This window comes from Leucoraja erinacea, chromosome 14 (genome assembly GCF_028641065.1).
Source record: "Leucoraja erinacea ecotype New England chromosome 14, Leri_hhj_1, whole genome shotgun sequence".
Classification (NCBI taxonomy): Eukaryota; Metazoa; Chordata; class Chondrichthyes; order Rajiformes; family Rajidae; genus Leucoraja; species Leucoraja erinaceus.
The window spans coordinates 15269350-15285271 of record NC_073390.1 but is presented as its reverse complement, the minus strand read 5'-3'; the positions used below and the strand labels follow the sequence as shown (position 1 = coordinate 15285271).

The window sequence follows — 15922 nt, the reverse complement described above, 5'->3', positions numbered from 1 at the left end:
CGACATGCTACAGAAATGGAAACCTTCTGGCCAGAGTTGAGAATACTGTTCTCCGAGTCCACACTTTACTCTTCAAGGTGGAATAAAAACAAAAATAAAGCGATAAATGAGTTGTTGTTGTGGCTGCCTGGTTCGGGCTGCGGCCTAGCGATGGCGGTTTGTTGCTGCGGGTTACGTCACCGGGCCGGGCCGGGGCGGCCGAGCTCGAGCCAGGACCCGGGAGGCGGCGCTTGCCCAGTCCCGGCCCACGGCCCGCTCCACAACCTCCTCCTCGCCGCCGCCGCCGCCGCCGCTTCCACTCCTCCCCTCTGAGCCGCCACCATGGGTGTCCCCAAATTCTACCGCTGGATCAGCGAGCGTTACCCGTGTCTGAGCCAAGTAGTGAAGGAGCATCAGGTAAGCGAGAGAGAGGGAGCAGCGAGCGAGCCACGAGAGGCCCGGGCGGGCGCCTTTCCCGTGCTTTCGTTAGGCCGCTACCCGGACAAAGTGCCAGGCCTTCGCTTTCCTCCCGGCCTTCGGCTCCAGTTAATTTCCTCGCCACATACTATTTAAAACATTAGAGCACTTGACGGCGTGTATTGAAAAAAGCCCGTTCATAATCGCGCTTCGTATACTTTTCTCAAAAGTAAATAGAATCAGATAAAACGAAACTGTATTATTTCCGCTCAAATATTTAGTGCGATGCAACCATCAGTGTTAAATTAGCGACACTTCATAACCACTAGCATTTTGAATTTGCATTCGTAACTGGATGTTTCACGTTGTATTTTTCCCTGCTGGTTGTGACAACACTGGGTTTTAAGAATTCTTATACAGCGTTGTAAATATTTATGTTATTTTAATTCTTCACTGCAACTTCTGTATGTTTATTGATTTTCTCCCGCTTTGATAACAAGTAACCCACGTTTTTTTTATTTCTGTTTACTAACGTTTGTAATTATATTCAAAACTATCAAAATGCCACGATTAGATGCATTTACGTACTGACAACATAGCAGATGACTTGGACTTGTTTTTATTAAAAAAAAATAGTGAAGCTAGAAAATGAATTGATGCTTTGTGATGTAACGTCATTGTGATTTCATATTTTTTACTTCATTTCTATTGTCATATCAATTTGTGATTTTATTTTTTGGTCAGATCTATCGGCTATATTTTATTGGAAACGGTCATTGCTGAGGCAGTGCTTTGCCTTGTTCAAGTGTATAAACCCCCTCCCTCCCCACCCCCATTTATTGTCGGCAAGGAACAATTTTGCCATAGGAGGGTGGTGAGAGGAGAGCAGGACGGATGATGCCGTCTTCACATTTCAGACATTCATTTTTTCTCTATACTAAATATAGCTGAGGCAGTGTTCAATGTTTTATCTTCAAGTTATAATTGACACAGAAGAAAATACATCTGATATAACCACTCACTATTCTTCTTGTAAACTTGATGTGAAATCGTAGATTTTTTTTTCATTGTGTTCAATCTGATGCAAGACTGAAATCCGTGACACTGAAGACATTCTAGTATTTTGTAGGGGAATGTATCTGTGATATCCTGCATGTAACACATGCTAATTAATCTTGCTGGGGCATCGCCCACTTTTCCTATAAACATTATTACCTCAGCAAATAAACTCTTGAGTCCAATGGAAGCAGGGATTTACTTACTCCTCATAACAACAATAGCAAATCAATTTCCTAACTGATGAGGGTTTGCAATTGGAATTACAGAATAAAAAATGCAACAAAACATAAATTGTGTACAATTGGGCCTCATTTTATCTGTCAGGTGTTACCATTCAAAAGTTATGATTTATTGATCTCTTATCAAAAAAAATAAACAAAAAAGCATTTCACTGTACCTCGGTACACGTGACAATAAACTAAACTAAACCTTTATGGCAAGCTGGCAGAATAAATGCATACTATTCCTTTCTGCAACAAAAAGTGGCTGCTAAAGAAGTGAAATTGTTATGGAAGAGTCACTGAATTATTTGTCTAGAAATGAATTAATTTGGACGCAATGGAGACACATGAGACAGAACATGCTGGAATCTGGAGCAACAAACCACCTGTTAGTGGAAATTAGTGCTTTGAACGACATCTCTGGGGGAGGGGGAGGGGAGGGGGGATGGGGGATGTGGTTGACATTTTGGGTTGAAACCCTGAATCAGAATCAAGAGTGGAGAGGAGAAATAGCCAGTACAAAAAGGATAGAAGGATTCTTCATTGCAGGTGAAATATTCATCTTTAAGCTGTTGTTCATTGACTGCAACTCAGCATTCAACACCAACTTATCAAGTTCAGGGAACTGTGCATCTGTGCATCTTCCTCATCAACAGACCACAATTGGTACAAATTCGCAACAACGCTTCCTCCTCACAAACCATCAACACAGGGGCACCTCAGGGCTGTGTAGCCATATACGCATGAACACCATCTTTAAGTTTGCAGATGACACCACCAATGTTGCATGAATTACAGACAATGATGAGTCTGTATAAGAGGGAGGTCGATTGTCTGATTGAATGGTGCCGGAACAACAACCTTGCTTTCAATGTTAGCAAGTCCAAGGAGCTGGTTGTTGAACCAGTCATCATCAAAGGGTTGGCAGTGAAGGGAAGTTCAAGTTCATGGGTTACCTGGCCAGCTGAGTTACTCCAGCTTTTTGTATCTATCTTCAAGTTTGTGGGCATTTATATTTCTGGAGATTTGTCCTGGCCCAATACATCTATGCAATCATATATACAGTCCATCAACATCTGTACTTCCTTAGAAGTTGACAAATAATTTGAGAAATGAAGGAGACTACAAAAGCTGATGGACACCATTGCTTGATCCATCACAGGTACCTACCTCCCCACCAACGAAGTAATCAATCGGAGGCACGAACTACAAAAGGCAGCCAACATCATCAAGGACCCACACCACCCTTGCCACACTCTCATTGCACTCCTTCCCTCGGAAAGGACATATACGATTCTCTAAACTGTGAGCCCCAGATTCAAGAATACTTTATTCCCAACAATCATCGGATTCTTGAACATCACGAAAACTAAATAAGCTATGAACTTCAAACTCTCTTGGTTGCACAAAGGACTGTGGGCTATTCGCAATAATATATATATTTAATTTATTTTATTAATTTTTTTATAATATTATCTATGAATATTGTGTTTAAAAGCCTGCAGGTTGCTGCAAGAATTTCATTGTTCTGTATTTGGTACACGTGACAATCAAACACTCTGGATCCTCACCTCTGATTCTACCAATCATATCTAGCTCCTATCTCACCAATCCCCCTCTCTTTATACTAGCTACTTCCCCTCTCAGTCCTAATGCAGGGTTTCGACCCGAAACATCAAAGAGGCCATCAAATGCAGCTCAACTGAATTCCTCCAGCAGATTGTTTGTAACTTGAGTGTGAATTTTGTTTTTCTATGGATTGTAATTGCTTCCTATCATGTTCCCAAATTTGTGAGAGTACTTCCCAAATGAAGTGCAGATGGTCTTCACGTTACAGTTTGGGTAACAGAAATTCGCCCATATGGAATCCGCCCATATGGAATTCGCATCTTGAGATGTGGAATAAAAATTACTTCTAATGAAATTTGATTTAAAAAAAACTAAAGGCAACTTTTTCAAATTTGTTTGTTGATGCATGAATTATGAAATATCATTTTACGGTCCGTTTTCCAGGAATACAATACACATGTGCACATCTAAAGCGGGGGTTGCCTGTACTCATTTGTCAAGACTGTTTTAGTACACACAGCATAATTTATTTTCTGTTTACTGAACATTTTGTCATTTGAAGCAAGATAACCTTTTACAATGGTTGTCTTTATACATTTAATTAATGTTGTTTATTTCTAAATTGAGTGCATATAATTAATTCATTCATAACAAATTTGATCCGAGACTGACAATGTATATCTTATCGAAGACACTCAAATTTCAGGTGTCAGATTAAGGATAGAATTAAAATACCTTGTTTCATTTTCGAGGAAGGGTTACAAACCATATTTACATAGGGGCATCTATATTACATGATTAAGAACCAACCTAGGTTGAGCTTTAAATAATTGTAGCTGAGTTGTGCACAGGGCAGACAAAATTACACAAAAAGTAACTTTTTTAATATCATTTGTGATAATTGCAAATGCCTGCTGCAGGAATAGGCTAGGTCTGCAATTGTCTTGGCAGTGCTTAATTCCCTGGAGTGGCTGAGAACGGAGGGACTCATGGAGAAGGACTACTGTTGACCTTCCAAAACTCAGGGTCAATGGGTTGGTTTTTCTGACCCATTATGATAAGCATACATTCACAGGATCATCATCTATCAATTCACAGGATCTTAAATTTCCAATTTCCACTTCTCATAAAACATATAACAGTCTCTGTGTTGAACATGATGCCAAGATGAACTAATCTCATCTGCCTGCACATGATCCATATCCCTCCTTTCTTTGCATATCCATGTGCCTATCTAAAAAACTCCTAAATGCCACTTGAATCATATCTGCCTCCACCATCTCCCCTAGCAGGGTGTACCAGGGATCCAGCACCCTCTGCAAGAATAAAAACATCCTCTCACCTTAAAGCTATGCCCTCTAGTCTTTGACAATTTCACCCTGGGAAAAACATTCTGACCATCTTGGTCTCCCCACAATCTCTGGTGCTCTAGAGAAAACAATCCAAGTTTGTCCAACCTCTCTCCCTGTAGCTAATAAACTCTAACCCAGGCAACATTCTGGTAAACCTCTTCTGCACCCTCTCCAAAGCCTCCACATCTTTCTGTAACGGGGTGACCAGAATTGCACACAGAGCTCCAAATGCAACCTAACCAAAGACTTTATCAAGACCTCCTGAATCTTGCATTCCATGTCCCGACCAATGAAGGCAAGCACACAACTATACGTCTTTACCACTCTATCTACTTTTGTTGCTCTTCATGTCTGATACATTTCATGGAACTTTACGGAAATATAATTTGAAAATAATAGTCATTAAACAAAGGAAGAATATTTTTGAATTGGACGGTTCCCTGTTGATTTTGATATTCTTTAAATAGATGGTGGGGGGTGTGAACCAGAGATACTGAAATAATATCAATTCTTTGGTCCCAAACATCTGAAGGTACTGTTGCCAATAATATAGTTATGGATGGCTGAATGACCACAGCTGAGGGAAATTGGAATTCAGAGGTTTGTTGAGTCTGAGGAGGGATTGGTTAAAATGAGCTATGGGAAATTTGAATTCAATGTCATTTATGGCACTATATAAATGGAAACTCTCTTGATGATACTTGATAATCATTAGGAGTCAAACAGTCGAGTTTTATTCAAGTTATTTTGGACTCTACCCAGGAAAAGGTGAATTTATTACGGGGAACAAGGAAATGGCAGATGAGTTGAACAGGTACATTGGATCCATCTTCATTAAGGAGGACACAAACAATATTACTGATGTACTAGTGGCCAGAGGGTCTGGGGTGACGGAGGAACTGAAAGAAATCCACATTAGGCAGGAAATGGTGATGGGTAGAATGATGGGACTAAAGGCTGATAAATCCCCAGGGCCTGATGGTCTGCATCCCAGGGTACTTAAGGAAGTGGCTCTAGAAATTGTGGAAGCATTGGTGATAATTTTACAATGTTCTTTTGATTCAGGATCATCCCTGTGGGTTGGAGGGTAGCTAATGTTATTGGATTGGATTCAATTTTATTGTCATTGCACTTTTCAGTGCAACGAAATGGTTTAGCCTGCAGTCATAACATAGAATAAATAACAAAACAAACACTCAACACAGTTTAAAGACCCAAAGTCAATGCTAAATTTAAGAGGGAGTTAGATGTGTCCCTTGTGGCAAAAGGGATCAGGGGGTATGGAGAGAAGGCAGGTACAGGATACCGAGTTGGATGATCAGCCATGATCATATTGAATGACGGTGCTGGCTTGAAGGGCCGAATGGCCTACTCCTGCACCTATTTTCTATGTTTCTATGTCTCTTCCCTCCCTCCTCTCCCTCTGTGTTGAGGCAATCCAGGCCTCCGATGTTGTGACCCCGCCGGGTGATGGTGAGCAAGTCCCGCGGCTGAATCCGAGCTCCGCAAATGGGCCGGTTCAAACTCCGCGGCCCGGGGCGGTCGAAGCTGCTGAAGCTGCCGCCTTCCAGTCCAGCAGACGCAGCTGTTGTTGCGGGAGCTCTGGAAAAACAGGTCACCAACCTGTGACTTGCGAGCTCCAGACGATGTCGTTTACTGGCCCGCGGCCGAGCCTTCGAGGCTCCAAAGTCAGGTCGGAAGTTGGGTCGCCCCGCAACCACAGCCCTGGTCGCCAGCCTCGCGTTGGTAATTCCTGGCTGGCTCTTATCCCACTTTTTAAGAAAGGCGGGAGAGAGAAAACTAAATTATAGACCAGTTAGCCCGACATCGGTGGTGGGGAAGATGCTGGAGTCAATTATAAAAGATGAAATAGCAACACATTTGGATTGCAGTAACAGGATCGGTCCGAGTCAGCATGGATTTACAAAGGGGAAATCATGCTTGACTAATCTTCTGGAATTTTTTGAGGATGTATCTACGAAAATGGACAAGGGACAGTCAGTGGATGTGGTGCACCTGGACTTTCAGAAAGCATTTGATAAGGTCCCACATAGGAGATTAGTGGGCAAAATTAGGGCACATGGTATTGGGGTTAGAGTGCTGACATGGATAGAAAATTGGTTGGCAGACAGGAAACAAATAGCAGGGATTAACGGGTCCATTTCAGAATGGCAAGCAGTGAGTAGTGGTACCGCAAGGCTCTGTGCTGGGACTGCAGCTATTTACAATATACATCAATGATTTAGATGAAGGGATTCAAAGTAACATTAGAAAATTTGCAGATGACAGAGCATTGAGTATAGAAGCTGGGATGTAATGCTAAAATTGTACAAGGCATTGGTGAGACCAAATCTGGAGTATGGTGTACAATTTTGGTCGCCCAATTATAGGAAGGATGTCAACAAAATAGAGAGAGTACAGAGGAGATTTACTAGAATGTTGCCTGGGTTTCAACAACTAAGTTACAGAGAAAGGTTGAATAAGTTAGGTCTTTATTCTCTGGAGCGCAGAAGGTTAAGGGGGGACTTGATAGAGGTCTTTAAAATGATGAGAGGGATAGACAGAGTTGATGTGGACAAGCTTTTCCCTTTAAGAATAGGGAAGATTCAAACAAGAGGACATGACTTGAGAATTAAGGGACAGAAGTTTAGGGGTAACATGAGAGGGAACTTCTTTACTCAGAGAGTGGTAGCAGTGTGGAATGAGCTTCCAGTGGAAGTGGTGGAGGCAGGTTCGATGGTATCATTTAAAAATAAATTGGATAGGCATATGGATGAGAAAGGAATGGAGGGTTATGGTATGAGTGCAGGCAGGTGGGACTAAAGGAAAATAATTGTTTGGCACGGACTTGTAGGGCCGAGATGGCCTGTTTCAGTGCTGTAATTGTTATATGGTTAAAGGAAGAGAGTTTCAAAGACTTGCAACCATCCACGATAAAAAAAAAACATTCTCTCATTTGTCTTAAATGGGTAGCCCCTTATCTTTAAGCAGTCATCCCTGGTGCAAGATCATTGCATCAGTAGAAACATCCTCGGGATCTTTACATTTCAATTAAACTTAGCAAAAACCCAGCATGCAAAACTTAGCATGCCTCGAGGGAATTCGTACATTCCAGGTATTGATCTGGTAACCATTCTTCAAAGTTTCTCCGACAATGTTTTGTTTTGAGAGGCTAGTTATGGAATGCATTAAATCCAGTCCACCAAGCGGCCTTGACCCACTGCAGTTCACTTACTACCACAACAGATCCACAGACAATGCAATCGCCCTGGCCCTCCAATCATCACTGGAACAGCTCTGCCTTGAACACCATTACATCATCCAAGTTTATCACCAAACTCAAGGTACTTGGAATCAGCACTCATCTCTGCAACTGGATCCTTGACTTCCTGACCAACAGACCCCAATCAGTGAGGATAGGGGATAAATCATCCTCTACGATAAGGCTCAACACTGGTGCTCTGTAAGGATGCGTTCTCAGCCCCCTTCTTTACTCCTTGTACACCCACAACTATGCAGCATGTACAAATCTAATTCAATTTACAATTTCACAAATGACACCACCATTGTGGGCCGGATATCAAATAATGATAAGTTGGAGTACAGGAAGGAGATTGAGAACCTTGTGTCGAGACACCAAGTTTTCTCAATGTCAGCAAGATAAAGGAGATAGTGATCGACCTCAGGAAGTGAAGCGCGTACACATAATCCAGTTTGTATTGAGAGTGCCGAAGAAGAGATGGCTGAAAACATCAAATTCCTACGAGTAAATATCACCAGCGACTTCTTCTGGACCACCAATATTGAAGCAATGACCAAGAAAATACACCAATGCCTCTACTACCTTGGAATACTAAGGAAGCTTGGCATGTCCCCAACAACCCTCACCAACTTCTACAGATGCACCATAGAAATAATTTTATCGGGGTGCGTCACAGCTTGATTTGGGAACAGCTCCATCCAAGACCACAAGAAATTGCAGTAATTGTGGATGCAACCGAGACCACACAAACCAACCTTCTTTCCATCGACTTCATTTATACCTTACGCTGCCTTGGCAAGGCCAGCAGCATAATCAAGGATGAGTTGCACCCTGGCCACTCCCTCTTCTCCCGTCTCCTATTGGGCAAAAGGAAAAGAAGTATGAAACTGCACACCTCCAGATTCAGGGACAGTTTCTACCCAGCTGTTATGAGGCAACTGAACCATCCTACCACAACTAGAGAACAGTTCTGAACTACTATCTGCCCCATTGGTGACACTCGGACTATCTTTGAACGGACATTACTGGCTTTACATTGCACTAAATGTTATTCCCTTTAGACCGTGGGCTGAGGTGCTTTTTCGTTTCATTTCGTGACCCACATCCCATATCTACCTGTATTTATAATATATTGTGTAAAAATATTATAGAAATCATATCTGAAACTCGTCAAGAAAAAAACCTGCACATATTTTTAAAATATGGAAAAAACGTCCAATAGCGAATGGTATGTTAGCTTTCATTGCAAAAGGATTTGAGTATAGGAGCAGAGAGGTTCTACTGCAGTTGTACAGGGTCTTGGTGAGACCACACCTGGAGTATTGCGTACAGTTTTGGTCTCCAAATCTGAGGAAGGAAATTATTGCCATAGAGGGAGTGCAGAGACGGTTCACCAGACTGATTCCTGGGATGTCAGGACTGTCTTATGAAGAAAGACTGGATAGACTTGGTTTATACTCTCTAGAATTTAGAAGATTGAGAGGGGATCTTATAGAAACTTACAAAATTCTTAAGGGGTTGGACAGGCTAGATGCAGGAAGATTGTTCCCGATGTTAGGGAAGTCCAGGACAAGGGGTCACAGCTTAAGGATAAGGGGGAAATCCTTTAAAACCGAGATGAGAAGAACTTTTTTCACGCAGAGAGTGGTGAATCTCTGGAACTCTCTGCCACAGAGGGTAGTTGAGGCCAGTTCATTGGCTATATTTAAGAGGGAGTTAGATGTGGCCCTTGTGGCTAAGGGGATTAGGGGGTTTGGAGAGAAGGCAGGTACGGGATACTGAGTTGGATGATCAGCCATGATCATATTGAATGGCGCTGCAGGCTCGAAGGGCCGAATGGCCTACTCCTGCACCCAATTTCTATGTTTCTATTTTCCGAGTAGTAATTGTCTAATCAAAGCACGTTGGACATTGGTCAATAGGCGTCCGACTCAATCCCACGCTTTGTTTCAGGCTAGCTAGGCAGGGCGCACGCTGGGATCATGGTGAAGGGAGATTCCGAGGAAGGTTAATGCAAGAGGTTTTAACTGTCAAAACAATAATACAAATAACCCCATGTTTCACATGATTATTGTACACCATAATAAACCATGACAGTATGAAAGATGATTACTGTGAACTTTCAGCAGATTACTGTGCATGCATACATTTGAAAGAGTTCAACTTTGAGTAATACCCAACTGTACTAAAGTAACAATGTTCTCCAAAAAGGAGCCCGGTCCAAGACATGATTATTATTGTGAGATTGCAGTGTTTTATTTCATACATCATGTGTACTGATATAAACAAATAAAAATGCAATGTTTCCGTTTGTAAACTAGCCATTCATGACACACCTACCTATGAGATCTAAACCAAAAGATTGGGAAAATAAATTATTGCTAGACTAAGTGGGAGGCCTGGTCCCCAATGCAATATTCCACCACTCACCCGTTCCCCCCAATGCAACCTGTCCCTCCCAACGCAATATTGTACCACTCATGCATAGCCCCCAACTGCGCAGGCATGGCTCATTTCCCCATATCTTCTAGTTTAGAGGTACAGCGTGGAAACAGGCCCTTCAGCCCACCGGGTCCGTGCCGACCAGCAATCCCCACACATTAACAATGTCCCACTAGGGATAATTTTTACATTTACCAGGCCAATTAACCTACAAATCTGTACTTCTTTGGAGTGTGGGACGAAACCGAACATCTCGGAAAAAACCCACGCAGGTCACGAGGAGAACGTACAAACCATTACAGACAGTGCCCGTAGTCGGGATCGAACCCGGGTCTCTAGCCACTTAGATAATCTTTTTAATTTTGACAATCAAGATTTAAAAAGAATTATACATTCCATTTCATTTGCTCATTTTCCCTCACTCTCTCCACTACCCATGCCCCCTTGTAGCCTTCATGTGCCCGCTTTGAAATTTACTTTCGACTTATCTTTGTGTGAACAACAAATTTGTGAACCTTTCCTTAAATCTCTTTATCCAAGTTACTTATATAAATTATAAAACATTGAGGTCCTGGGGCACTGATCCTCGTGGCACATCACTCATTACCGCCAACCACTGGCAGACAGAAAAAAATAATTATGCTTAAGCTATTTCCACTTAGCCAGTCAGTTTTCTCTCCTCACCAGCATTTCCTCCGACACCGTGAACTTTCGTTTTTCACAATAGCCGCTGGCCCTGCACCTTATCCAATGCATTTTAGAAATCTAAGTGTAGCATATCCACCAGTTTTTATTTTGTCCGCAGCAGATGTTACTTCAAAGAAATCCAATAAATGGGGCAAACCTATACGGAACTGTATTGGTATTGCCTGGGATATTTCAACATGCCCTGCTATTACACATTAAATAATATTTTCCAATGTTTTCCCTATGCCAAATATTAAGTTCACTGGCCTCTATTCCTGCTTTCTGTCTCACTCTATGGATAAAGGAGCTATATTTGTTGTTTTCCTATTTTATGTAACATTCTTGCATGGAACCGTTTGCATTCGGACTTTGGCCTTATTAAATATTTCAACCAGATCCTGGTGTTGGTATGCATCAAGAAATGCAAAAGGAAATAATAACAGTGCAGAATATACTGTTACAGGTATAGTTTAGTGTATTTTATTGTCACGTGTACCGAGGTACAGTGAAAAGCTTTTGTGTGCTAACCAATCAGCGGAAAGACAATATATGATTACAATCAAGCCATTCACAGTACATGATAAAGTAAATAACGTGAATAAGGTTTAGTGTAAGATAAAGCTAGTAAAGTCCAATCAAAGATAGTCTGAGGGTCTCCAATGAGGTAGATAGTGGTCAGGACTGCTCTCTAGTTGTTGTAGCTGGAAATAAACTATCCCTGAATCTGGAGGTGTGCGTTTTCACACTTCTACACCTTTTGCCCGATGGGAGAGGAGAAAAGATGGAATGGCCAGGATGCGACTCGTCCATGATAATGCTGCTGGCCTTGCTGAGGCAGTGTGAGGTATAATGGAATCAATGGGATGGAGGTTGGTTTGTATGATTTGTCCCCTATCCTCACTGATTGTTGGTCAGGAAATTGAGGTTCCAGTTGCAATGTCGAGGATCCTGTTGTACTTTACAGAGAAAGTACAGATGGAAAAAAGTACATGGGTCACAATGAGCTAGGTTGGAAGGTTGGGCATACATCCTGAGTCTGGCCGTACTTGGTTTCAAGGTTTGTATCTACTCCCTGACAGGAGGGAAAAGAGAATGACCAGTAGATGAGTAGTCTACTCACATTCAGCACCATTGATGCAGACCGAGCATTTACTCCACCCCACTTTCTGAAGTCGATGACCCGCTCCTTTGTTTTTTCTGACATTGAGGCATTTTCATTATTGTTTGAGATCCAGCTCACTACAATGGTGTCATCTGCAAACGTGTAAATGGAGTTAGAGCAGTATTTGGCGCCACAGTCGTCAGTGTATAAGTAATATGATAATGGGCTGAGGACCTAGCCTTGTGGAGCACGAGTATGTGGAGGATGTTATGTTGCCCATATTTACTGGTGGTGATCTAGTTTATTGATTTATTATAACCTCATATGACATGTCCTTGATCATTCTTTGGTGTTTCACCCTCAACAGATCAATTATATATTGAGATTGAGAATGGTGTAAAACTTGGAAAAACATTGGATGTTCAAGCCTAGTCTGAAAATAGGTTATAGTTTGCGACATAAATATATTTTCCCCCTCATCATCCCAAAGAAACAAAATACTGATAACATTAAAAAACGTTGAAACCTAGATTAGATTAGGTTTTAGTTTGCGACAGAAATAGATTTTTTCCCCTCATCATCCAAAAGAAACAAAATACTGATAACTTTAAAAAATTGAAATATGAAAAGAAATTGATTAAAGCACACCCTAATTGATTTAAAGCATTAAAGCAGCATTGTGGGGAGATATTTTAGGGTCATGGCCATGGTCCTGAAATATGTACATGAAATACTTAATTTAAAGTGAATTCATTTTATTATGTAGCTAGTGCTCAAGAAGTAAGTTTGTAGAGAATATTAACTTGGTAACCTTGTTTGGTGGTGTTGATAAAGGGGTAAATATAAGTCATGGCATCAGAGATGACATTTTTGTTATGTAGATGCGATAGTGTAATATTATGGTAAATTGCCAGGATGAAATTTGAGACGGTTACATAATTGGCCAATTTCCAAAATAATGTTGTTTAAACAGGCTCATAAGTATTTATTTTAATAGGCTAGGTCATTGGCCTCTATTCTTGCTAGTTTATGAAGGCTATTCATTGCGAAATTGATGGTTCTGCATTTCACTTCTCATATCTCTCTATGATATTGACATTCTGGGGTATATTGTAACTCATTTAATGCCATTCTATCTGATCAGCCGACTGCATCAATTGCAGAAATGCATTGTTGAGATAGTTGTGTGTTGCCCTTACGTGCTGAGCCAATAGAAAGCTGGCTCTGTTATTTCGCTTAATTTCAGGCGGTATACTGATAAGAATATTGTACAGGGAAAGCATTATTGTAATGCATGCTCATGGTTAATTGTCATGAAATTTGTTTGTGCTATGGGTGACGCTTGTAAAGCTGTGTTTTGTGCCCTGTTTATTAAACATTTTAAGCCGAATATGTGAGGATTTCACCTAAGATTGTTCTAAGCGTAACTTTGAATGGAATGTAACTAATTGCGTGGAAACGAATGAAATATTAAAATAAAATATCGACTTTATCATTAATATTTTTATGTCAGCCTTTTCTTCAGTAGTTTGCTATCAGTTTGAAAGTTTTGCATATTACATTTATAAATTCCTTACAATTCTCTTATGCAAACTTTTGTTATTTAATTTTGCAGATTCCGGAATTTGACAATCTCTACTTGGATATGAATGGAATTATCCACCAATGCTCTCACCCAAATGATGAAGATGTGCACTTTCGGATCTCTGAAGAAAAGATAGTTGCTGATATTTTCCACTATGTGGAAGTTCTCTTTCGCATTATTAAGCCAAAAAAAATATTTTTCATGGCTGTTGATGGTGTGGCTCCAAGAGCAAAAATGAATCAACAACGTGGCAGGCGTTTCAGGTACATACATTGTATGGTTATCTGGTCAAAGCAATTATTTTTGGCTTGGTAAAAGAATCGTGATCAGTACAGATGTCAGAGGTTATGAGGAGAAGGCAGGAGAAATAGGGTTGGGAGGGAAAGATAGATCAGCTATGATTCAAAGGTTTTAAAGGTCTTTTATTGTCACATGTACCAATTAAGGTACAGTGATATACGAATTACCATACAGCCATACGGGAAAAAAAACAAGACACACAACTACTTAAAAGTTAACAAAAGTTACAGCGGATTCCCCACATTCCTCACTGTGATGGAAGGTAAAACAGTCCAATCTTCTTCCGCTTTATTCTCCCGCGGTCGGGAAGTCGAACCATACGTTGGGGCAATCGAAGTTCCCACAGCCGGCGGTCGAAGTCCCCGCGTCAGGGCGGTTGAAGCTCCCACGTCAGGACGATCAAAGCTCCCGCGTCGGCGCGGTCAAAGCTCCCGCGTCAGGGCAATTGAAACTCCAGCGTCGGGGCGGTTGAAGCTCCTGCGGCTCCTTGCGGATGTCGGTCTCTGACTAGAGACCGCAAGCTCTGTGATGTTAAGTACACAAGCATCCACGGTTGGAATTCCGAGGTCGATCCCGGGCAAAGAGATCGCGGGCTCCACGATGTTAAAGTCCTGTAGGCTCCACGCGGTGGAACTCTCAAAAATCGGTCTCCAGCAAAGGCCGCCAACTCTCGATGTTAGGCCGCAGTGCGGACAGAGATATGATACGGAACAAAATCACATCTCTGTTGAGGTAAGGGATTAGAAAAAGTTCCCCCCACCCCCCACATAAAACAAGCTAAAGAGCACTAAAAATATACATTTAACACATACTATTTAAACACAAAGAAGGAAAGGACAGAGACTGTTGGCGAGGCAGCCATTGCTGATGCCACCTGGTGTTGAATGGCTTGATGAGCCGAATGGCCTAATTCTACTCCTATTCCTTATGACTACAATCCAGTAAATATCACCTCGCCTAGCAAGGTTCATTTGGTTAGGCATTAATGCGTGCCATAAGTTTCTCTCACCAGAGATGGGTTCCTTACAGATTTTCAAGTTCATATCTTGAAGCATTCTTGCACTGCAGTGGTTTAAGAAGACCACTCACTATTTCCTCTTGGAAAAAATGCAATGGAGAGTGGTCAGCAAATGCTGATTATGCCATGATTTGTGTTAAATGGATCAGGCCATATCAAGGACAGGGTTGGATTTAACTATTTGCCTGTTTTGACAAAGCAGACTGCCAACATTTAATGTATAATCACATGTGAATATTGGCCGATTTGGTGATATATCAGACGATGGGTGTTACTGTAAATATGATTGTCAGCATTACCTGCATCATGGTAGGTCCCAATAACGACTGGATTGACCACCTTCTTATTATTTCACCTCAACCTGGCCCCAAGACTCAGTCATACAGGACAGAAATAGGTCCTTTGGATCAAAATGTCTATGCCGACCAAAATGATCCATCTAACCTTGTCACATTTTCCCCATACACTGCCAAACCTTTCCTATCCATGTATCTGTTCAAATGACTTTTAAATGTTAGTCATTGTACCTGCTTCAACCACTTCCTCTGGCAGCTCATTCAATATACAGGTGCACAACCTTTTATCTGGTGTTCCGGAAACCGAAAAACTCCGAAAACCGGCCATTTTTTCCAGGATGTCGTCTGCACTAAAGATCCTATAGCAGAGGATCTGCTCTGCTATAGGATCTTTGGTCTGCACACCAAAGCTCGCGTTTGGCGCCACACTTGTCCCGAAACAACCCACGGTCAACCCAGGTCTGTACTACTGTAGCGGCTGCCTCCTCCCCGGAGACCGGGGAGACACTTGAACATCTGTAAATTATTGCTTAAATGTTAGTCAGTTATTTTGGAGGGCTTTTATGTGAAGGGGGGGGTGAAGGGGTAAACTTTAATTCTTAGTCCCCTACCTGGTCGGAGAGACGGGGAGCG

General features: G+C 41.7%; 1 protein-coding gene across 1 annotated transcript in view; it reads left to right on the top strand.

The window, feature by feature from the left end:
- The first annotated feature begins 252 nt into the window (after positions 1-252).
- The window catches only part of xrn1 (5'-3' exoribonuclease 1), a 108377-nt gene continuing 92707 nt past the window's right edge, over positions 253-15922 (top strand). Inside the window, 2 exon segments of the mRNA XM_055645670.1 lie at positions 253-396; positions 13706-13938. Of these exon segments, the coding sequence (XP_055501645.1) occupies positions 322-396; positions 13706-13938 (308 nt within the window). The 5' untranslated portion in view covers positions 253-321.